General features: G+C 36.9%; 1 protein-coding gene across 3 annotated transcripts in view; it reads left to right on the plus strand.

Moving 5' to 3' along the window:
• RELCH (RAB11 binding and LisH domain, coiled-coil and HEAT repeat containing) overlaps nt 1–24,868 on the plus strand; it is a 122,820-nt gene that overhangs the window by 20,951 nt on the left and 77,001 nt on the right. For 2 of the 3 annotated variants that reach the window (XM_026658541.2, XM_026658565.2), the window contains exons 3-9: nt 10,605–10,676; nt 10,787–10,842; nt 10,958–11,071; nt 14,111–14,311; nt 14,407–14,498; nt 16,378–16,668; nt 24,677–24,752. In XM_026658541.2, the coding sequence (XP_026514326.1) occupies nt 10,605–10,676; nt 10,787–10,842; nt 10,958–11,071; nt 14,111–14,311; nt 14,407–14,498; nt 16,378–16,668; nt 24,677–24,752 (902 nt within the window). Of the gene's footprint in view, nt 1–10,604; nt 10,677–10,786; nt 10,843–10,957; nt 11,072–14,110; nt 14,312–14,406; nt 14,499–16,377; nt 16,669–24,676; nt 24,753–24,868 lie in introns of those variants that run through there. The other variant, XM_029912858.1, reaches the window with a different exon arrangement.

The raw sequence follows: 24,868 nt of genomic DNA on the forward strand, positions 1-24,868 counted from the left end.
TGAAACTGGTGCAGAATTTGGCAACCAACTTGTTGAATGGTATTTCTTGCCATGAGCATATTGCACTGGTCAACCAATTAAAAATGCTGGTTGTCTGTCTGATGGCCATACTTTGCTACATACACACTACAAGTTTGTTTCTATTATGCATTTAGAATTGTTGTCCTCCTCAGAGTGTGTTCCAAATAAAGTACTCCAGAAAGCCCTGACATTTGTACCTGGTGGGGTTTTTTGAATGAGGAAATTGAATGGATAAAGGTCTTTTTTCTCCCGACCCTGCTGTTGAGAGAACTACTGTGGACTTGGCCCAGTTTTATCATACGCTCCAGAAACCATAAATTGCGTAAGAGCTACCTGAGGAGAGCAAGGGAAATTTATCCCAATCAGAGCATTAGCTCTGTTCATTGGCAAAAAACTACTTTAATACGGAGATAAGTTTGCTTGATATATTGTCCATTTGCAAAACATTGAGTTGAGTGAAACTTGACCTTCTGAAAACCAGGAAATGAACAGTTAAGGTTGCTCATGCAGCCTTAACTCTGCCTTCTTTTAGCAATGCCCCAATATGCCCCATTAATACAAATACCTTTATTCTGATTATCTCCCCCCCCACACACACACACACACACACAGTTGCTGAAATGTACAAGCTCTTCACCTCCTTCAACAACCCATTCACTCTCATCCCCAGGATTCCAGCTAATACTTTTCAAGGACAAAGGTGAGGGGCAGGGAGAAGGGGGAAGGTTGATCATGCCACCCTCTGCAAGCAACTTCTCAATATGCATATATTCACACTGGCTCTTGGCACTGTAGGCATCAGGAAGTTACAGATCCTGACATACTCGCACATTTAGGGTACGTCTACACTTACTTCCTGGTTCGGCGGTAGGCAATCAGTCTTCTGGGATCGATTTATCGCGTCTTGTCTAGACGTGATAAATCGATCCCGGAAGTGCTCGCCGTCGACGCCAGTACTCCAGCTCGGCGAGAGGAGTACACGGCATCGACGGGGGAGCCTGCCTGCCGCGTCTGGACCCGCGGTAAGTTCGGACTAAGGTACTTCGAATTCAGCTACGTTATTAACGTACCTGAATTTGCGTACCTTAGTCCGAAGTGGGGGGTTAGTGTGGACCAGGCCTTAGCCAACTCCCCAGAAAGATTATCATGCCTGTACAATTTAAGAACCGCTTAACAGCCTTTTGCATCTCCCTTACACTTCTTCACAGGATACTATCTCAACCTTCAGTTTCACTTAACAATCATTAAAGCATTGGGTCATCTCATATTCCATCTCACTGCAGACAATATCCTTTGTAATAAAAGCTCTGTGCCCTGCTGACAAAACCTATGCAGTTCTGCAGAGAAATGATACCTGCTGCATCCTGAAGGTACACATGCACCTCTTCCCTTTCCTCACAAACACGATAATGGAAAACCTAGATCTCAGGCCATAATCACAACTCTGTCATGCACGCTAAGTAATCCACAGATCTTGCAAATACACCTCTACCAAGCATAGCTAACTACCGCCTCCGTCATTCAGCATAGCTACACCAGGGGTGGGTAAACTACGGCCCAGGGACTGCATCCAGCCCTTCAGACATTTAAATCTGGCCCTCGAGCTCCCGACGGGGAGCGGGGTCTGGGGCTTGCCCTACTACGCATGTGCCGTGGCTCCGCGCGGCTCCCGGAAGCAGCAGCATGTCCCCCCTCCAGCTCCTATGCATAGGGGCAGCAGGGGGCACCGCACGCTGCCCCTGCTCCAAGCAGCGCCCCCGCAGCTCCCATTGGCCGAGATTCGTGAGCATTCATGGCCTGCCATACAATTTCCATACCCAGATGTGGCCCTCGGGCCAAAAAGTTTGCCCACCCCTGAGCTACACACTCACTTTACCTGGAGTGCATGCAGATAATAAATGCCTAGACTGCTGTCATATCCCAACTTGCTACTGACAGTATCCTTCATGCTAAAACCCCTGTACTCTGCTAATTATATAATGTACACAAGTCTGCACTGAAATGATACATTCTGCATCCTGAAGGTGCATATGTAGCTTTTACCTTTGCTCAAACACATTGGAGTTTGCGAAATATAGATCTCGTAGTCTAATCAGAGCTCTGTTACACATGTCAAAGTAATTCACTCAAGTCCTCATATCACAAACACATCTTTACAAAGTAAGCCCAACTACCGCCTCCACTACATAGTGTAGGTACATCTAGTGCCTAATACACTGACTGCACATGGAGTGTATCCAAATAATTCCCATTGGCTACTGCCAGATCCAGGGGATTAGAGGGAAGGTGGCATGGGCAGCTTCCCCCCTCGCCCCCCCATTTCTCCTTTTAATAGTGTCAGCTGGAATCCTGGGGGTGAGAGTGAATGGGCTGTAAAAGAGGTGAAGAGTTTGTATGTTTCAGCAACTGTGTGGTTGGCAGAATAAAGGGGTGTGTGTTAACAGAGGCACATTGGGGCGTGATGACAGAGTTCAGATGAAGATGATCTTAAATACTGTTCACAATTTGGGTCCTCCAAAGACTTAGTGGGTGCCAGGTTGTCACCTTGCCTCAGTGGGTCATGGCTGAGGATGCCAAATTCAGGACAAACTGAGAAATAGGGCAGACTCACCCCCAAACTGGTGTCTATTTTGTCCTTAGATATACCAAGCCAGTAAAGTAGACTTCTGTATCACAACACTGGTTAACAAGAAGTGGAAAATGCAATCTCTTTAGGCATTCTAGCCTTTGGCTCATCACCCAGTCACTGGACTTCATGATATTTGGTTATTGAAAACCAAATCCATCATATATAGGGTCCTCCAGTTCCAGGAGATCGGCCACTTAGTCAGGGTCAATATATAACTCAGCTCTTACTCAGTAATCACACTGATGCCAATCCTTTAGTAACTAAAATCCAAAGGTTTAATAAAAGAAGAGCGTTATAAACGATTAATAGATCATATACATACAAGTTACTCAGACGTATTGGGTGATCATCAGTCCTTGTTTAAAGCTTCCTTGTTAGAAATTTAGTCCAGAGAAATGAAGCAGGAAATGAAGACAAAATGGAGATATCTCAGGGGTCCTTTTTTTTATCATCTGCCATATACATTAAATTTTACTGTCCCAAACAAAGCCCCTGTTTGTGGAAAGTTACTGGCCAAAGATGGAGTCTGGAGTTACAGGAATATATCCCATGCCCTTACATAGTTTATGGAACCACAGAGGGTGGCCATTGGCCCCTCAAAGTCTGAGGCGTCCTCAGGAAGAGCCATCTGGGCTGGATGAGTTTCTTCTATGGTCCATTGTGAGAACTAAGTGTCTTTGATAGGCCATCAATACATAGCTGTCTGGCCCTAATGTAAATTCTGTCGTGTGGGTGTTACCCAAGAATACAACACTTTTAAGATACCAGTACATAGCCAATATATATAACTTCAGATACAAAGATGATACATGCATATAAACAGGGTAATCATACTTAGTAAATCATAACTTTTCCATTGACACCTTACATGACATACTTTGTTCAAGATTTGTTGCAATTGCATATTGTAATATCAATTATATAAATGGTCATACTAAATCATACAGCATTATACAGGCATTACCTTCAGTAAAACTCAATAGATTGAGACCATTTTGATGCACATCAAATCCATAGTTTGATCTCTGGTGTGGCGCAAAAAAAACCCCTAGAAACTTTTTGGAAAATGGCTATTTTTGGGGGGGCTTATATCACTGCTGTCTCTAGTTCAAATGAACCTAAATTTGGATCGCTAACCATACCTTGCACCCTCCTGAGCACATGAAATTCCAAAGAAATCTGAGTAAGCATGTGGATTTTAGAGGGTTCAGCAAGGTTAAATTTTAAACAGAAGTCTTGATGCAACCTTAACTATAGTGGTGCTAACACACCACTATAATACTGCGTCAGTCGCTTTTGATCAGGAATGATGGAAGGAACCTTAATTACAGAAAATTTTATAGCACTCCAATGTAAAATCTAGAAAGGCTTCTCCAAATCAAGGTAAAAATTAAGGGTTTTTTTAATATAGCAAGGGGCATTTTTGAAATAACTGAAAGCAACTCAGATTTTTTGGGCCTTCCTTGTAACAGATCTCATTGGTCCTTATAAATGTGATGTTACAGAAATGGACTATGAACTAAGTAATAAACTAGTGGCACAATTTTGCATGACATTACTATGTCAGTGGTGATGCATACAAGATATTTTTGTCTTAAAAAAGTGACTTAAGAATTTTGGAACTGGTGCAAGTTTGAATACTGCTTCTTTGTAAAGTTTTCAAAAAGATCCAGTGAGTTTGAATCCTAGTTTAGCTAAAGGCAGCACAAATCTCCTTCCCCAGCTGCTGTGTGAATGATCCACCCAAATGATAAACTGACTGTACAGTATGCAGTGTTGTTGTAGCTGTGTAGATCCCAGGATATTAGAGAGACAAAGTGGGTGAGCTAATATATTTTATTGGACCAACTTCTTTTGGTGAGCGAGACAAGCTTTGGAGCTACACAGTGATGCACATTTCTGTCAGAAACACACAAAATAAACTACTATAAAAGATTGAAAATAATTTTATTTAATCTTTAAGTGTTATTCCAACATAGGGGAGAACTGTTTCCAGCATTGGACTTTTTCTTTCTTTCTTTCTTTCTTTAAATTTTCAGTGTCCCTTTAAACAAATAAAATCTGAGCTACAGTTGTTGCTCTTAAAGTACCTCTTAGTTGCAAAGACAAGCTGTTTTTAAATTTGCAAAATAAACTTGACTAATTTAATCCCTCTTCTTATTCTTCTGCTGCTTTCTCTCACTTTTTCTCCTCTTGTCTAAGGAGACACTTTGATATCATAGCGCTCTTAAGAGTTTGAATTTCAGTCTTGGGAAGAAGTGAGGACATAATCTAATATACACAAGGCTCCTTTTGATAATAGTTCATCCTAGCTCTTGGAATTAACTACCTTTTCATACTGCTGTCCTCCCCTTCAAAGATTTCTCTATACAGAACCCATAATTTCTGATTTTATTGTTGTGCCCCTTGAAAGCAGTAAGAAAGATAGAAAGCCATTGTATTCATCAGTAGCTAAAATAAACTAGTCCTGATTTGTTTGTAAAATCAGAATTGTGCCATGGCTAGTCACTATTAGAACCCACTTTATTACATTCAAAGAATATAGAGGCAAAAATGTTATACCTGCCAAACGGAAGTCCTTGTATTGCTCTTCTTGCCATAATATACAGCACTCTCCTTATTTTCAGACTTCTTATTGTAATAGTTCAAGGCATCTGTTTATATTTGTATATTCCAGTTCTCAGTATTGATGTTCAGTCTTCATTGGTGAATTGTGTAAGCAGAAAAGAAAATGGACTTATGCATTTCAGATTTGCCAGTCCATTTGATCCTATCTGTAGTTAAAATGGCTGGGGGCGGGGGAGTGTCTCATATGAGCTTATCTGGGGAATCTGATGAAGAGGACCTGTACTGTGATTGAATTTTTTCATCTTCATCTCTTTGAGGGGAAAAAGATGTAAGACATGAAAATTCATCAGCCCAGATATGTGAATATAGATGACAAACCAAATTGCAACTTAAAAATCCATTTTGCTGCTTAGACCCCTGATATAATACATCAAGACCTGGGTATCAGAAATTACCTATATACATATGTAAACAATCCAAAAAGAGTGATACAAAATTCATTTGTCATTAAAGCTTGTGGTATTAGGTGAAAATTGCCAAAAGCTGACTCATTTTTCTGGAAAATTGATTCAATTGGATACTTGATTTTTCTTTTACCTAAAATCATGATTTATTTTAAGTGCTGAGTTAATTGAAAAAAATTAATAAAAGTTAATGTTGAAGAGATGATGGGGTTTAATATTCCTCCTCTTAACATTCATTATGGTAAAATAACAAGCTAATGAAAATGGGTTTCATTCCTACAGACTAGTAAAGAATACAAGCTTGCAATCAAAAACCTATAGCATCCTGTATTAAGAGAATAGAATATAAGAACTGAGGCTTCTGCTCCATCTTAAATTCACTATGTGGTATAGAAATATTGTAGTGATTTGAAATTATGTTAATTGGAGTTTGAAAAATGTATCCCATAACTACTAAACTATACCTGCTAGAGCTGTAGGTTTGGAAATTTTAGGCATGTGATGCCCTGATTTGTGTAATTAATAAATATGAACTAACTCGAAAAATCAATCCCCACTGTCAAATCTGTCAGTTCCATTCATCCCTCACCTATTGCTCCTTTTTTTTTTTTTTTCTGTCTGGCTCTCCCTTCCTCCCCACATTTATAGGGTGTTCCAGTAATCTCATTACCACAGATGAAATGGTCTCTTACAGTATGTAACTACTTATGCTAAGCAGTCCGTTCCACCTTGTATTTAGCTGTGACATGTGGAGTATCTTTCCCTGCTCCTGAAGAAGAGCTCCGTATAGCTCGAAAGCTTCTCTTTCAGCAATAGAAGTTGGTCTGATAAAACATATAACCTCACCCACCTTCTTTCTCTCTAATATCCTGGGACCAATGTAGCTACAGTAACACTGCAAACACAGTGACTTCAGAAGTATGAAAGGAATAGAGACACTTGCCTATATAGTAACTGCCTTTACACTGTCATATGTGAAGTACTATGGAAAAAGGCTGACAAACTGATTCAGAGATATAATATTACAAATTTCACTGAAGTAACGTGAATTGTACTACTTACAAGCATGCATTTGACCCAGTGGCTCTCCAAGAACCAGGTGCCAAGCTGGTTATAGTTCAGATATTTATTGCAACTACTTTATTTTTTTGGTGCGCAGAGAAGATTACTAACATAGCATAGCCCTGCACTCCTTCTGCCTGTCCCCCTGCCCTCTCAGAAGTAGTCTCTGACCTTACTTGCAGAGTGTTTTTAAACTGGAGTTCTCAGCCTTAGGGTCAAGAGTCTCAAGTGTCTAATGATTTTGAGATTCTTAAAGAAGCCTGGTTTTTAAGAAAATGTTGAGCCAACCCACCCTGAAAATCAAGCCTCTTTAAGATGTCTCAGATTAGTCACCCACAAATTGAGGCACTGAAAATAATCGTGTTTTTTTTTTTGTTTGTTTGTTTGTTTTTTTAAATCTTGACCCTAGTCACTTACTTGGAAGGTTCAACTTCACTAATGCAGGCTCAGTGCTTTCCTAAGGCAGCTGAAGGCAATCTGAGCTCTTCTTCCTTGCAGGAGGAGCAAGCAACCCCAGTCTCTTGAAGCAAATTCTACCTGGACAGTTTTGCCTTCCTGACTTGGAAGGTGAATAGACTACAGAAACCATTGAATTTTAAGGCACAGTGAAAAGTTCAAGAGGACATCATTGTAGGGAGATTAGCCACATTCTGGGCTCCAGCTTCCGAATCTCTGCTTTCCTCACAGAGGTGGGAGGAAACTCAATTTCTTCCTTAAGAGAGCTGTCTCACACCAAACACTTAGACTTATCCGGATTGCTCTTGATAAGCCCTCCCTCCAAGTTGCCTAATGGGCTGTACCTGTTAGCTGGTCCATCAAGCCTGACACTTAAAGCAGTCCAATGGACTGAGTCCATTGGAGGTATTTATACATGCTGCTCTTAGATCACAAGGGAATTAAACTCCCTGACAACAAGGTACTGATACCATACAGTGGTCAATATTTGCTAAATTATCAGGCAGTGCAATTTTTCTCTTAAATAGAGTAAAAAAGATCTCCCCAGCTAGAACTATCAGAATATAGTGGCATTGGTGCTGACCATTGTTGTATGATAAAAAATGCAGTAACAAGACATCATGAAATGTAGCTGCTTGTTGAAATATGCATAATTGTCTCTCAAATAAAAAAAAGTTAATTCTGAATGATATTTTAAAAGATTAATCAATATTCTGGACTAACATTTTACAAATCATGCACACTAAGAATAGGCAAATACTGACAAATGTACACTTCTTTTAAAAAAAAATTTTAAAAAGCAAATTTAGGTTACTGAAAACTGAAATTTTGTCAGCTTGGTGGGAGCTAAAATAGCTGAGTTATACACAATAAGAAATGAGGTCTGAGACTTAATAGTGTCAGTTTTATTTTGTGCCATATAATGTGGCTGTTTTGACATACTGTAGAGCTAATGCTCCTCAGATATTTGTCTTGTTTAAAATCTTAAGCCATTTAAAGAGAAACATGCAGCAGAGTAACCCATTTTGGTAGGAACAAGCAGGTAAAGTCATAATGGTTGTGTTTTATTCCTTCAGCATCATTGCAGTTGTTCACTCAAATTTTAATTCTTGCCGTCTGACATGGGTTTGTCTGACATGGGTTTTTTGGCTTTCTATGCCTTCAGTCATATGTCTCTTATTTCAGCTTCAGTTTTCCTCAGTGGGATTCTTGAGTTTCTCCAGTTTGTGTTTTTTACCGATGTTCTTTTACATTTATATCATTCTGGTGCAGGGCACTTCTGATCTGCAATTGTTCTGTAATTTATTTTTTATCATTTTATAATATTTTAAAGAGATCCAAAAATATGAATACATGCTCACTTTTTGTTAAATTATTATTTTATCTAAAGTCAATCAGTTACATGGTTTTTATATTTTTCAAAATTGAATAAATCAACACATTACTATTTAGAATCTAACTATAAACTTGTGTGATATTCATATGTTTAAGCAAATACTAAAAATGATTAGTTATATATAAAAGTGTAATTTTCAGTAAAAACATTTCCTAACTTGGTTGCACAGAAATGTTTGCAGATCAGCATTGCTGACTACTAAAGAGATCTTTTACATACTTTCTCATCAGATCCTCAGTTGTGCTTTTGTACTGCTGCAGTAAAATTCTGTGCATCAAACAAGTTACTTTCATATAGTAAATGTGATGTACTGTAGTTACTACTTCAGTTTTGATGGATAAATGCAAACTGAGTGAATCTTTTTTCCATGCACTCATTTATAGTCAAGAGGCTCTTGTTAATGACAATCCAACAGGGAAACTGAATTATTTGTACACTTTTTTGCCCAGCACTGAATAATACATCTTACAGACAAGAGCCAATTAAATGAAACACTTGTTCACGGCATTGTCATCTAAAATAGTCTTTCAGAATACTCCAGTAAAGTGTTTCCGGGCAATGATTGTGTGAAGAATATATTAAACTTGTTCTTATTTGACAGAGTTAAAACATCATTAGCTTCACATCGGTATTAAAATTAAATTAGTTTAGACCATCTCAGCTCTCCAAAGTAGTTTTAGCTAATATTTAAGTATATAGTTTTATCACTTATAGTTAAATACTGAACTACTTCATTTACTCTAGACAACTGAATATTTGGTATTTACCATAAGTATAATTGCCTACATTTGGTATTCAGACTAATGCGCATACTCTATACCTGGCTGAGTTGAATCAGCAAGGTGTCTGAACGCTGGTAACTCCCTAAATAGGTTCCCTCAAAATATTTAAATGTAAATGGCTATGAAAAGGAAAGTTGTTAAATCCTTTTACAGAGGTTCAAAGTATATTTTAAATTGGCAGCCACTGTATATCTGACCTTGATTTTTAGAACTTTCAAGGTAGCAGCACTGTACTCACATTTAAAAAATACTAGTTAGAGTAAACTTTATTGGAACATTGTTAGGATAATTCATAATGGAGATGTTAAACAACTAAATTTTATTATACTCTTTGAATCTCCAATTTTGAATGAGTTCAATTGACCTTAGTTTTAGAACTGTAGTATAAGTAAAGACTTTCAGAGGAAACATTACTTATGAATAAGTGAGTGTACTGTAAGCTTCCTCTGAGGACTCTGAGATATATAGGTCTTTCTTTTAGCAATGCATATCTAATTGTATTTGACTTGTTGCAGTAGCTTCACTTCGTCTTGTTAGAGTGAAAAATCCAAGTCTTCTTCTAGAAAATAACAGAAAACTCATAGCAATTGTAACGAAAAACCTTGTAAATGATATTTTGGTAACTGTCTCATAGCAAAAAATACAGTGGGATTCAAACTTTGAGATGTCTCCATGGCATTCATTCAAAGTAGCAAAACAGTGTGTAGTTTCTTTATTATAAAACAACCTTAAATAGTTTAAAAGGACAACAATACCATGGCATTCTAAATTAATTCAGCTTTGCCACACAAACTGCTTCCACTACCTCTAACACTAGCTTTTTTAAAAACTACTCCCTTTGTTTTATCCCAAAAGATCACAGCATATTGGTTAGTAGGATTTGGAGAGGGGCGGGTTGGAAGCATCACTACATTTTCCTCAATTTAATGCAAAGTTAAGATACATATTATAGTAATTTTATTAAAAACCTACAGCGATTCCTTGTCAGACAGCTTGAACTTCCAGTTTTGATAACTGTAGACCACTATGATTATGGAAAATGTTCACCAGTTTGCTTTCAGGCCAACTCTGCTGCATGTGTCCATGAGTTCCATAAAGACTGCATGCTTTCTGTTTAATACAAACTGTATATTTTTTTTACACCCATCCTTGCTTTTTATATTTTATTTTTGTTTCCCTTTCCTTGGTTGGATGCCTGTGTGTGTTTAATCCAAATCCCTGTCCAGTCCTGGAGTTTGAACTACGGAAAGCCAAGGAGACCATTCAGGCCCTCCGAGCCAACCTGACTCAGGCTGCAGGTGGTGTACATAAACCTTTTCTTTAGTCTTTCTACTTTGACAATGTAGAAGTAGCTGACCTCTTTCCAGGTGAAAGAGAGTAAATTTTATGTTAACTTCTTTTTTTGCAGAAAATGAAGTTCCTTTGCAGGAACGAAAAAATTATAAATCAAGTCCTGAAATTCAGGTAGGTGGTTGACAGACATTGAGTTAATAACTTTAACCCACATACAGCTGTAGCATAGCAACCATAAAGAAGGTGAGCATAAGATTTACAGTTTTCATTGTTTTCTTTTTTGCAGGAGCCAATCAAACCTCTTGAGAAAAGAGCTCTAAACTTCCTAGTCAATGAATTTTTATTAAAGAATAGTTACAAGCTTACTTCAATAACCTTTTCAGATGAAAGTGATGATCAGGTAAAGTTTGGTTAACCTTTCTGATAACAATGTTTGCCTGCATTTCTTGTTTTTGAATCTGGGTTTTTTAAATTTGCTTTTGATGTCAGAATAGGTCTTGAAATGAGCTCTGGTTTTGCAAACTCTTACAAATGCACTGAACGATATGCACCTGAGTAATCCCAGTGAAATTAGTGGGACTACTAGCATGCATAAAATTAAGCATGGTCATAAATATTTTGCTGATTAGAGCCATAAATTGAAAGTACAGAAGCACTAAGTAATGCATCAAAATAGGCTTTGTTTTCAAAACATGTAAATAAAGGGCTGCCGAGCACACAAAAATGGGTAGAACTATATTTTAGAGCATTTTTTAATCTGGTAATCCATTATCCAGTTACAATTTGTAAATACAAAACTACCATATATTTTTCCGACACGCTGACACAAACACACAATGTCGCTCTTAAAAGGTGTGTTTGAACATTATCTTCTTCTGAAAACCTTCAGTTGATCATAGTTTTTATTACAATAACCATTTTATGTGTATTCTAATTACAGCATATAGAAAGTGAAATGAGAAATTAATTTTCTAAACAATTTGCTATGCATTTGTCATCAGAAGTAACTATATGGAGAAAAAATAGCCCATCAGGGTAACTATTCCAAGTTTGTGTAGTGATTTCCTCAGTTTAGCATTTTTAGAAAAGTTTGATTATCTGCTCGTTTCTGGGTTAATGTAGACAGTCCCCGAGACTTACAACCAACATGCAGGGAAAGAGCTCGGGTCTTCTACTTGCTTAATACTTCCCAGCCAATCATCACGTCAATAATGGAATTATGACCCACAATGGAAGCTTTACCAGTAGGGGAAAAAACAATGTTTTCAAAAATTCAACTTCATTTTACCTGCCATGGAACAAATACCAAGAAAATAATCATATTCTGCTTGCTGCTTTGAAGTGAATTTTATCGGTATGTTTAAATAAGGTAAAGCCAGCAATCTTTCCCCAGCATAAAATATTGTGCAGCAGTTTTCATAAATTTATACAATACCTATTTCTCAGTCAAACTGTGTACAATATTAACTCTCAGAATTTACTGTCTGTTTTTAAGGTTCGATAAAAATGAAGTAAGGGATGGGAATTACTATTACATAGTATTAGATAATATTTTGTAAACCCATATAGCAGTGGACAAAATGCACATCTTTATGGAAAAACTTAAATGCTACCACATATTACATGAACATTTTTGTAATGTTGAAATAGTGTGCAACAGAACAGTTTATCTCTCTAAAAGAATTCTTTGAGGCTCTCTATTAAGTGCGGTGTCCTTAATGTGCATTTCTGCTCTTCAGATTGACTCCATAAAAATTAAATTGTTGGGTTGCACATATGTCTCACGTTATATACCAAATGTGTTCAGTTTACAGGGGGAAAAATTTTTAATGGCCAGTCCTGCAAACTCAACCCATTCTCTGAGAGTCAAGTTGGATTTTCTGATTCTCATGCATAATTAGCAATAACAGAACTTATGTGGGCCAAATTCTGCCCTCAAAGGCAGAGAGTGGAAAAAATAAATCCTAGATCTCTAATATAAAACAAGAAATGTATGCCTGAAGAACAGTGGAAAAGAATTGTACAAAAATGTCAGCATTTAATATCTTTGAAGATGCTCTTTAAGAGTATATCTGCACAGCTGCTAGGAGCATGCTTCCCAACGTGTATAGACAGATGTACATGAGTTCTATTCAAGTTAGCATGCCAAAAATAGCAATGCGGCCACTGTGGCATAGTTGGCAGTTTAAGCTAGCTACAGGTGTCCATACTCAGGCTTAGACAGATTAGTATTTTGGTGGCTAGCCCAAGCTGTCACGGCAGCAGCCACACTGCTGTTTTTAGTGCACCTGCTCAAACAGAGCTATTGCATGCCCATCTCCCTACCCTGGGAAGCACAATCCTAGCTGCTGAGTAGACAAACCCAAAGTGACACAATACTTGAATAATCAAATGTATTTTAATGTCTTACACATGTTCTTCTCTTTTCTTATGTTATTTTGAGCAAACTTAATAGTGGAGATAGAAATAATGCAGAATAGTCAAACAAGAAAATAGAGAACTTTAGGTGATAGTCTAAAAAGATAAAATGGTTCCCAAGTTTTGAAATGTCCGCAATTACTGTGATTGAGTGCCCAACATGGGTGGCGTGTAATGGAGGCTAAGCCTCCCCAAACCTCATGCTGGAGGGGAGGGACAGTTGCGGATTTGGGTGTGGGGGGAGAGAAGAGGTGGAGTGGAGATGGAACTGGCTTGGAGCTCCAGCCGTGGCCAAGAGCTCAACCCAAGCAGGGCCTTCCAGGGGGGCTGAGAGCAGTGAGCAGGGGTGGGGCCTTCGCCAGAACAGGTGGGGCAGGGAGCTTCCTATCCTCCCCAAGGGAAAGCCTCACCTGCCACCCATGGTACCCAGTATTGAATGTGAATATGCACTCAAATAACCAGTTATGTAAGTAATGGATTATTTGTGCACACAGTTTGAGACTTTGCATTTTTGAAAATTTAGGCCCCTGTATTATTTATAGATAGATAGATGCAGTAAAATCCATGTGTATGTATGAGGTGGAATTTATTTAATTTATTTATCTATTTAAACTTTGAGGGGTAAAAAGACCCCTGCATCAGTAGTACAATACCCTTCCACCAGCTGCCTGCTTTATGCTAAAAATTTGCCTGACTGGTATACCTGATAAAATCCACACACCTTATGAAAGAAACAACTACTAATATTGCCAGATATGCATTTTGGAAGGCTTCCTAATGCAGATCTTAGAAGTTTCTTTGGGGTGATACTACTTTCTGCCCTGGAGGAGCAACTTTGACTTCTTCTGTTTTTCCCTTCAGTTGGGTATAAGCAGCTCACCTTGCATTCTCCAAATTACCTTGACATTTTGGCATGTGTCTTGTTCTTATGCAGCTATATAAATGTAATGAAGTGAACAAAAATTCAAGAATAAAAAGAAATGTGCCATAGACTTCTGACTCTGCTTTTAATCATTTCAAGGATTTTGAACTGTGGGATGATGTAGGATTGAACATTCCAAAGCCTCCAGACTTGTTACAACTCTATCGTGACTTCGGAAACCATCAAGTAACTGCAAGAGATGTTGTGGATGTAGCAGTTGGTGTTGAAGAGGATGAGTTAGAGGTTACCACTCCTACACTAGGGAGCGTTCCTGTATTTGGAGCATCACAGTCAATAGAAGTAAGATTATAGTTAACACACTTATGCAGGTTTGTTATGTACTGTCATAAGTGGAATTTGCTAAATTGTTTTCATTATTTTTATCTTGCATTTAGCAATGCTTAATAGTGCAAAAATTAGAAGATCAAATTAATGCATTAAACAGTGAGAAATGGTCTTTGATGGAACAAATCCGAAGACTTGAGAGGTATGTATTTTTGATTTTGCAGCATTTTACATAAGAATATATGTAAAATATTTAAAACAAAAAAACAAAAAACCTCACTAGTTGTTCATAGGGTTTGTCTCTAGAACTGACAGAATCTTACCTTTAATATATGGAATTTTGTTAGAACCAATAGAATATTTCAGATTTTTAGAACTTTTTAAGGGCTCCCGTTACATACAGGTTGAACCTCTCTAGTCCGGCACTCTCTGGTCGGGTAACATCCGTGGTCCGGGATGATTTTATTTTGTTTTTTATGCTTTATCTACTTATTGCCTTGTGCCAATACAGTAAAATTGTGTAACAACACTAACACTTTGTTATGAAGAGAGCCGGTAAGCCTTGGATAGGTGGCGTTGCAAGCGTTGTTCCGTTTATTCGCCTCGGCGAGATAAAAATAAAGAGACGCGCTCACTACAATATTAACCTCCCATGGTTCGGCAAATTCTCTGGTTCGGCACCGGTCAGGTCCCGAGGGTGCCAGACTAGAGAGGTTCAACCTATGTAGTAATTTATCTCCTGCATTTATCAATCATAGAAAATTAAGATGACACCGTTAACTTAAATATAGATAGATAAGGAATCTTATTTACATTAGGGATGTAAATGGCATTTTTAAAAAGTAACTGTTTAAATTATTCCAGTTGTATCGGTTAAATGTTTTACCGTTGACGAGTTCACAACAGGCATGGCGGGTGCTGCAGTACCCCCATGTTTTACACGGGGTCCCAGCTGCTGGCCCCGCACATTAGGCATTTAAACATTAACTGAATACATTACTGGTAAGACTGATGCTTATTGGTTAACTGGTTAACATTTTACATCCTTAATTTAAATTGTTTAAACAGTGAAACTAAAATGAACTTAAATACTTTTTGCTCTTTACCGTTGAACTATTTGTGTTTGCATTTCTCTCTGCGTGGAAAATGAAAATCTTGTTTCACTTCTGTCGTCAATTTCTTTTGGTTCCTAAGTACTGCAATACTTACGTTGCAAACACTGCTGAGGGGATGTTCATTTTAACAACTTTCTCCTTTTGAAATAAAAGAAACAAACTATTAGTCTTGCACCAGCTTTTCTGTATCCCTTAAGTTACACAATAAGATTTCTTCAGAGTATGTATCTATATATACAAAAAGTGATAACCTCTCAGTCATTTAGTCCGTGTATAGTTACCATTTCAGAGCAAATGAAAGTATATTAAATATTGAGCTCTGAAAATTAATTCAAAGCCAAAACATCTTAAATATTATACTCCATATAGACATGTGCTTCTTGACACTTCGTGTTTGTTGAATTCTTTGGGCTCAGCCCGAAACATATAAAGATCAGTCTTTCTACGCTTTTATCTTTAAGATCTTTCTGGCTACACCACTTCATTTTCCTTTACAAAAAAAGGGTACACCTACGCTGCAAAAAAAAACCAAAAAAACACTGTGGCAGTGAGTCTCAGAGGCCATGTCAGCTGACTCAGGCTTGTGACTAAAAATAGCAGTGTAGACATTCTCACTCAGGTAGGACCACTGGCTCTGAGCCACATCCCCCTCACCAGGGGGACGCATTTCCCCATCCCGAGCGGAAACATCTGCACTGGTATTTTTAGCCCTGTAGCACAAGCCTGAGTCAGTTGGTCTAGGCTCTGAAACTTGGGTTGAGTTTTTTTTTTTTTCTGCAGTAGATGTACCCTCTGAAAGGAGCACGACACATCTCGTATGATATAAGATGAGACGTTACTGAAGTTGTAAAAAAGAATTGACATAGCATGGTATTCATTTACACCACAATATTTTCATATTTCAGTTGTCTGATTCAGATCTTCTTTTGAAAAGCTGCAATGTAACATTTGTTTTTCTTCTTCTAGTGAAATAGACTTCCTCAAGAATGAAAATTTTGCTGTTCCAGTGATTTGTGACTTAGTCCACATGCCTCTCTCAGTTCCAGAGGACAATGGACGTTACTTAGATATCAAGAGTTCAGACAATGACAGTAAACATGGAAAAACTGAGGAAATAAGCCTTTCCATATCAGCCGAAGCAGATTCAAAGACACCTAAAGATGATACACTAAATTCTCTCCCTAGCAAAGAGAGAGAGAAATTGCCCTCTTGTGCTCTATCAAATAAAGCTGCAGTACACTTTGATAAACCTAATAGGTTAGTGATAAAAGTTTTAAACTGAAATGCTTTTTTTCACAGTAGGGAGATTTTTTTTTTTTTTCTAAAAGCGCAGTGCTACAGAATTCTTAGTTCTTTTCTACCTCTTGCTTTCTAATTTCCAGTCTTTATTCCCTTCATTTAAGTATAATAGATGGCTTTACAAATTTCTCTAAATTCTTTTGTATTTTGGGGACGGTGTGAGTTCATTGAGTACATTTGTTAAAGATGTTAAATTACACATTTTCAATTTTAAAATTAAATATTAAGAATAATTTTTTTTACTTCTGTCCACTCCTGAGTTCGGAATTGTAGGGAGAAAACACTGGTATCAAAACAATGAATGAGGGAAAGGGGATGTTACTATTTTTTTTCCTATGTTTCATCTCTTTATAAAATCTATTCTGTTCTTCCTCCAGGGAGATTGAGGAGTTCTGTATTTAGGCATTGTTTAGACAAATGCGTACCAATATAACTAAAGATGTTAACTATATAATTACAATTTAAATGTCAGAAATCTATGCGTTTTTACTGTCCTATCCTTTTAGGAAGGCTGTCCCTAAAAGTCCGGTGACATTCAGCTGTTGGAGATTTGAGACTTGGGTCCTGTCATCACTAGAAATGTAGTATTAAAATGCAACCTTAAAGCACTGTTAACTTATGTGAGATTAAGACTTTGCAGTCAGCATATACACGCACGTTGTGTCAGCTGGTAATGGGTAAATCCTGGTTCCAGTGAAATCATGACCATCTGATATTAAATTAAGCTATTGATATAATATGCATCACAGAAACTTGGTGGAACAATGATAATCAATGAGACACTGTAATAGCGGGTTACAAAATATATATGAATGACAGAGTAGGTCGTGCTGGTCGGAGACTGGCACTATATGTGAAAGAAAACGTAGCATCAAGTATTGTAAAAATCTTAAATTAGTTAAACTGTATTGTAGAATCTCTATAGATAGAAATTCCGTGCTTGAATAAGAGCATAGCAGTACAAATATACTACTGACCACTTGACCAGAATGGGGATGGTGATTATGAAATGCTCAGGAACATTAGAGCAGCTACAAAAACAGAGAACTCAGTAGTAATGGGGGATTTCAACTATCCCCATATTGACTGGGTACATGGCCTCAGGATGGGATGCAGAGATAAAATTTCTATTGAAATGACTGCTTATTGAAGCAGCTAGTCCTGGAACCCAGGAGAGAGGAAATCCTTGATTTTAATCCTAGATGGGGAGCACAGGATCTGGTCCAAGAAGTGAATATAGCTGAACCGCTCAGTAATAGCGAACATAATGTGATTAAATTTAACTTTTTTGTAGGGGGTGAAATGTCAAAGAAACCCAGAGAAGTATTTAACTTCCAAAAGGGGAACTACACAAAAATGAGGAGGCTAGTTAAATGGAAATTTAAAAGGAACAATCAAGAGTGAAATGCTTGCAAACTGCATGGAAACCCCAAATCCAAAAAAGGAAAAAAAAAGTTAGAGAACCAGAAAAATGCCCTGATGGGTAAACAGAGTAAAAGAAGCTGTTTGAGGCCAGAAGGCATCCTTTAAAAATTGAAAGTCAAATTCTAGTGAGGACAATTGAAAGGAGCATAAACTCTGGCAAGTAGAGTGTAAAAGTATAATTAGGCAGGCCTAAAAAGAATTAGAAGAGCAACTAGCAAAAGATGCACAAACTAACGACAACAAAAATTGTAAGTACATCAGAACCAGGAAGTCTGCCATACAGTCAGTTTGGCAAGGCAAGATCATTACGGAAAAGGTAAATGAATTGTTTGCATTGGTCTTCACTGCAGAGGATGTGGGGGAAATTGCTACACCTGAGTCATTCTTTTTAGCTGACACCTAAGGAACTGTGCCAGATTGAGGTGTTGTAAAGGAGGTTTTGGAACAAATTGATAAATTTAAATAGTAGTAAGTCACCAGGACCAGATGATATTCGCCCAAGAGTTCTGAAGGAACTCAGATACAAAATTGCAGAACTATTAATTGTGATATGTAACCTGTCTCTTAAATCAGCTTCTGTGCCAGATGACTGGAAGACAGCTAGTGGAAAGCCAATTTTTAAAAAAGTCTCCAGAGGTAACTTTTCTGAGCTATAGTCCTAGTTTCTTTGACCAAGATCTTAAATCTCATAGTTATCTCAGAAAAAGTATCCTTATCACACTGATATTTTTGAGCATTGTAGTGGTTGGGAGAAAGAAACATACATACGACCAATAAGAATATTATAGTCCAAAAAAGTTTAATAAAGGAGTTAGTACAACTTCTAAAGTTATTGTTCTCATACAAAAACAGCTCTAAGTAAGATTGCCTTATGAGTTATTTCAGCTCTTCCTCCTTTCTACATGGACCAGTATCCATCCTACTTGCTTTTGTTATTTTTCTGAGCTTTCCAGCTATTCTAGTAGTAACTGATGCAGAAATGTTGTAGGTGTGTTTATACTAATGGAATTAGTTTCCATCTAAAGTGTATTCCTTTCAGTTATGTACTTCATAACATAACAGATATAGGAGCTCTTTCACTTGTAGTAAATACCTTTTTTAAAGTTAAAGTGTACCACTTGTTTCTGTATTTTAACAAGCTGGTCAAAATTTTCCAGCCAAAATATTTTCTTACTGAAAAACGCTGAAAACCAATTTTTTTTCAAGGGAAAATGCTTTCAGTTAATCTATTTTATGGAAAATTTCAAAACTGATATTTTCATTTGAAAAACACTTTTGGAATTCTGCTTTTGTTCTCTACTTTTTTTTCTCCTCTTGCCACAGAATGCAGTAGAAATTTTCTAGGATTTTTGCCTTTTTTCTGAGAGCGAGTATGGCTGGGAAGTTTTTTCCCAAAAAACTTCCTCAGCTGTTTAAGTTACTGGCAGCAAGAAAAATTAATCTGTAGTTTTCCCACTCTAACTTCTCAAAAGTTGTCAACATTCTGAAAAGTTGGAGTGAAGAAAGGAGAGAAATGAAAATGTAGGTGATGAACTCTGGACATTGTCTTATTGCAGCTTGCCAAAAATGAAAGCAAAAATAGGGCAGGACTCACTTTTTTTAAACACTTCACTTTTTCTTGCAAAAAACAAATTCATCGTGAATCCTGTAAAATGGAAATAACTTCCATTTTTTTGAAAAATTGCTTCTTCATATTTTGACTAGCCTCTAGTATTTTTCTTGAATATCCGTGTATTCATTCTTCAAAATGTAAGACTAAAAAATTACTATAAAGTTCTAGTAAGAATAATCTTAACTTGCAGAAATTAAAATGCCTTTAAATGCTAGGTTTTAGATACAAACATGCATTATTTTAAATAAAGTTTTGAATGTGGAGTTCAACTCAGAATACGCTTATGTGCATCCAGTGGAAAACTTAAACCTGAAGGCATGTTTTTCTTTCTAGGGAACAAAAGTAAATCACTAGCAATGGTAAAGTTAACAAATTAACTTTAAAGCTAGAAACTAGAATACCTGCTCCTGCTTTAGAAGAACTTTAGCTTCCTTGGTCTGTCATTTTTCAATCTGAATAAATACAGGTGGATAGAGATGGTTTGTAGTCCTAATTTAGGCCCTGGTTTGGAAGACTCAGGCAGAGCCCTGAATCCACATAGAGTCCTACTGACTTCAGTGGTCTGCCTGCGCAGAGCCTATTGCAGGAATAGGGCCTAAAATCAAACTTGATTTTGCACTCAATAGAATAATTTATACTTAAAGATAATATTTAATCCTCTCTTGGCAAAAGCAGAATGGACAATTTAAAATAAAGTTGGCTGGCAATTTCAGCTGAACATCAGTCAGTCTTTTAAAGGTGTTAAAAATATCTTATGGAATTAGATTAAAAAGAGCAGTTTTATAAATGTTGAGTTTAAACAGTTAGTAGTTATCCAAAGTATTAACCCTAAAGGTTAAATATAGGTTTGCCAAAAGCTAGGGTAAGTTGAAAACATTCTAGCTTCAAATCCTGTTACTTAGTAACTTATCTTTACATAGATGAAGTTAAAGGAATAGTCAATGCCTACTGTTAAAGGAATAGTTGTATTGTTTACAATAGGTTGCTATTCAGTGTTCTGAGAATTCCATCATACAATGGTGGCTGGATCTGTTCTAACAATTAGTCTAAATTAGTTTGAAATCTACAACTCCTAACTAAGTAATTGTCAGATTGGAAGAATTAGATACTATTCTCCTGATCGTTCACTGCCAGTTTATGGAAATTGCTACCTGTATTGATTTTGGAAGGAATTTCAGTTGCTGATTTAAAAAAAAAAAAAAAAAAAAAAAAAAATCCTTAAGTTGTTGAAGTCCACTACCCCTAGTTGGGAGGGAGAGCTGAGACAAAATTAAGATAGTGAGACTTTTAAATACGGAACAAATCCAGTTACACAATCACAAAATTAGTCAGTTGCTACACATACATTCAGCACTTATCTTTATACTGAACTGGCAATAGTGTGTCAGTAAAATGTAGTAAGAGGGTAGAATCAAGGGAAAGATATGTCCCTAGCTATAGATATACCCAGCCTACTTCTAGACTTTCTCAAGTTAGATGGGGCTCATTATAACACATGGCTTGCAATGGTGGGGTTGTCTAGCTGGCTGGAAGTGATTATATGAAGATATACAAATTGAACTCTTTCAAAGCCATGTTAAAACTACATGGAGAAAATCCTAAAATCCCTTATTACAGCGTGACTGTGTATACTGTAACTGTTTGTACATGTCTTGCCCAGATGGGGAGACGAAGAGAGCCTGCTTTGGATCATTGCCATTGGCATAAAACAATTTTGAACCTGGAGAGTAGTTGGAGAAATGCCTTGTATAACAGATTGCAGTAGAGAGCTGGACGTGGTTTGAGTTGAATGCATCACCGATATTTACCTGATGACTCTCTTTAAGTGTTCAGTAGTTTGAATTAAACCTCAAAAGTCCAGGATACTTGCATTCTTTGTATGATCCAGTTAAGCTTGCCCTTGCCAGTAAGTAAGCTACTTTCTGTATTTGTTCGGTTAGTTATATATTTACTTTTTGTTCTTGTTTGCAATGCCTTCTTAGATTTGAAAATAAATCTTTAATACTTGTGTTTATCAGCCTTCAGAAGGTTTTCCGTCTCCTTGTATGTGTGAGGACAGAACCAAGCCTATCAGTCAAAGCCTTCAAGGATTTTACCAGATTTGATAAAACAGATTCTAGAATCTAAATGTAGTCCACCAATTGTAGTAGAATATATGCTGTTTGCCAAGAGTTTGCTTTCTAAGTGCTGTTAATCACGCCATTGGGAAATTTAGTGACAACTTGTCATAACTACTTTTGAATCTCTGGGAAACAGTGATAGAATTTTCATCTTAAATTTAAAAAAATTTCAAGGGGATATGAATCTTGACATATTCAGAAATGTCTAAAACAACCTAGCGAGGATATGACCCTTGAAGAAAATATTAACAAACTTTGAGCAGCTAGGCTTTAAAATCTAAAATCTCTATACCTTAAAATATCTTTGTTTTCACAGAATAAGAACAAACAAGTAGTTTAGTTAAATCAAGGTCATCACACAGTTTAACACTTCCTGCCTCCTAGATTTTTTTACTGAATCTTTTTCATATTCCCTCCCCTTACATAAAACTTATCCTTTTTTGAAATGTAATTGACAATGTGTTATGGTTATCTAAATATGTTGTAAACTCTGTGGTGCTGTAAACCAAGGATGGTTGTCAATCCTTACATTTTATCAGGTATTCTGATGGACTGTGTAATTAAACAATCTGTGGAATACTTAACAGGTTGTTAAAAAATGATGCAGGCAATCCAAGGACACTTCCAGTGTCCCTAAACTTCAGGAAAATAAATACTCACATTCCAGATCAGGAAATATCAAAGAAGATAAATCAATGGGAACACTTTATAATTACAAAGCTTTACTTTTTGGGTTAGTGGTTTCTCAAAAGGTGTTCATATGTCTTCATAATTCTCATGGCAGTCCTAATGGATAGTGATAGCTATTTGCCATTTTCTTGATGGTACTCTGATCAGAGAAAGTTCAGAAGAGCAAGTCAAGTCTAAGAAGTCCTCTTATTATTTTTTAGTTTCATAGATTCATAATTCCAAACAATGCTAAAAAGGGTCAGTGATACGGCGTCAGTTTTATTCACCCATTGGCCGAGAAGGCCATGGCTCTAGATGGAGCTCTTTTATCAAAACCTCATTCTCCCACTTGTTTAATGAGAAATTTCCTGACCAAAAGCTTAAGCCTGCATCCTGTTCCCATATGATGACCCCTAAGACTGACTAAAACTAACAAATTATTGGAAAAAAGACTGAAAGCTCTTCTAGTATCAAGGAAACTTGTATTAATGAAACCTATGCCACAATATGTATTATATTGAAATACCTGTGCAAGATAAAGCTCATTCTAAGATTTTACAGATCCTGGCATTTCTTCAGGATAGTCTCTCAAGCAAACACAAAGTACAAGCTTCAGCTTGATCTAGAGTGATAGGAGTAAGTGGGGCAGGTTTTCTTTTGTCAGCCCTATAGCATAAAATCTTGTAAAGCAGTTTCTCTAAACCCACATCCAGTCCCTATGCCTATGCCAAATCCTAAACTGCAAACCAAATATACGTAGACATTCTCAGTTTAATTACAGAAGAATTTCTAAAGTTGGTGAGTTATCCACCAAACAGTTACAGTTTTCATAAGAAAAGGCAATCCCCTGAACCAATAAATTAATACCAAAAAAAAAAGGGATGGAAGACATAATTCAAGACATGGCTCAAACTGAAGGTAGGGGCGAGCACTTAGAATAGATTAGGAACTAGAAAATATAAGACCTTATTTCTATTTCTGTTCTATCCAGGTGAAAAGTGCTTGGTTAGGCATCAGCTAGAAATGCTAAATCTCGGAATAATGCAAAGCAAGATGAAGTTCAGCTGTAAGGCACCAGTACACTCTGCCAGATAACCACTAGACCCCAAGGGTTTATAGGCTTCCTACAAAGAAACCTTGATGGCAACAACTTAATCCTGCGTTCATACTTCTCTTCTGTACAAGTTACACCTGCAGTGCATTTGGCTGAAAACAGGAGCACACTTTAGTGTCCCCCTTATCCTCAGCCTTATAGTACAGAAATGTCTAAATTAGAGGTGCTTTTCCTTTCAATATAATCACATATTGTTGACTTCAGGATTATTGGACAAATATGTGCTTAAATAAATGTGTTTACCAGATTTCTGTTCTTTGAAATTGGTTGATATCCATTATTTTTAAGTTTTTACCCAGGATGGGATATTTCTTTTGTTGATAATTTGTGGTGCATCATACTCTAGGGGGAAATATTGTTCATCTTAAATTCTTCCCTATTGCTTTTAGTACAGGATTAGTAGGAAATTTACAACCTTGGAAATTCTTTCTGGCTGCCTTTTCCAGATTACTGAAGTTTAGTGCCAAGGGTTGTAATTGACTTCTCCAGTGTTGGCATCATTCGTACGATAAGATGGAAAATGTCTCTGAGACTTGTTGGATAGGAATACTGTATGCACAAGAAAATAAATTGAGGCAGAAATAGTACTTTTCCCTTGTCATTTGGCAGTTTGCAAAGATTGTATTTTTTTCTATCGCTGCTGGAGTTAACATAGCTTCATTTTCCTCACTCTTTGAATCATATTTTTGTCTGTACAACAATCATCATTCTCTATCTTCAAGAATGTGAGCCGTGTGGGAATAACTTGTGAATTAGAAAAATTACATTTTTAATCCAATCCAAAATGGCAGTTAATTTAAACAAAAAAACAAAAACTAGGGGTTTGCTGATTTTAAAATCTAGCTCAAATATGACTTTAAACAAGTTGAAGTTGCCCATATGCAACACAGAAAACATGCTTTTCAGATGTCACAATATATATGACTAAAACTGAATGAATAACTAGGATTCCCTCAATGTCAACTCTGATCTATTCTTTTCTTTTCTTTTCTTTTCTTTTCTTTTCTCCTGACAAAATTATTTCAGGACGTTGTCACCAGCTTTCCATCAAGCACTACTATCTTTCTGTCGGATGTCAGCAGAGAGTCGTTTGGGATCAGAGGTATATTTCCCTTATCGTAAACAGAATACCCTTTTTTAATCTTCTCACTGACTGACTTCCATTAACCAACCAGTAGCTCTAGCTTTTAAGAAGAATTCATATACATATAGATTTCA

This window comes from Terrapene carolina, unplaced genomic scaffold (assembly GCF_002925995.2).
Source record: "Terrapene carolina triunguis isolate 2854851 unplaced genomic scaffold, T_m_triunguis-2.0 Scaffold53, whole genome shotgun sequence".
NCBI classification, from domain to species: Eukaryota; Metazoa; Chordata; order Testudines; family Emydidae; genus Terrapene; species Terrapene triunguis.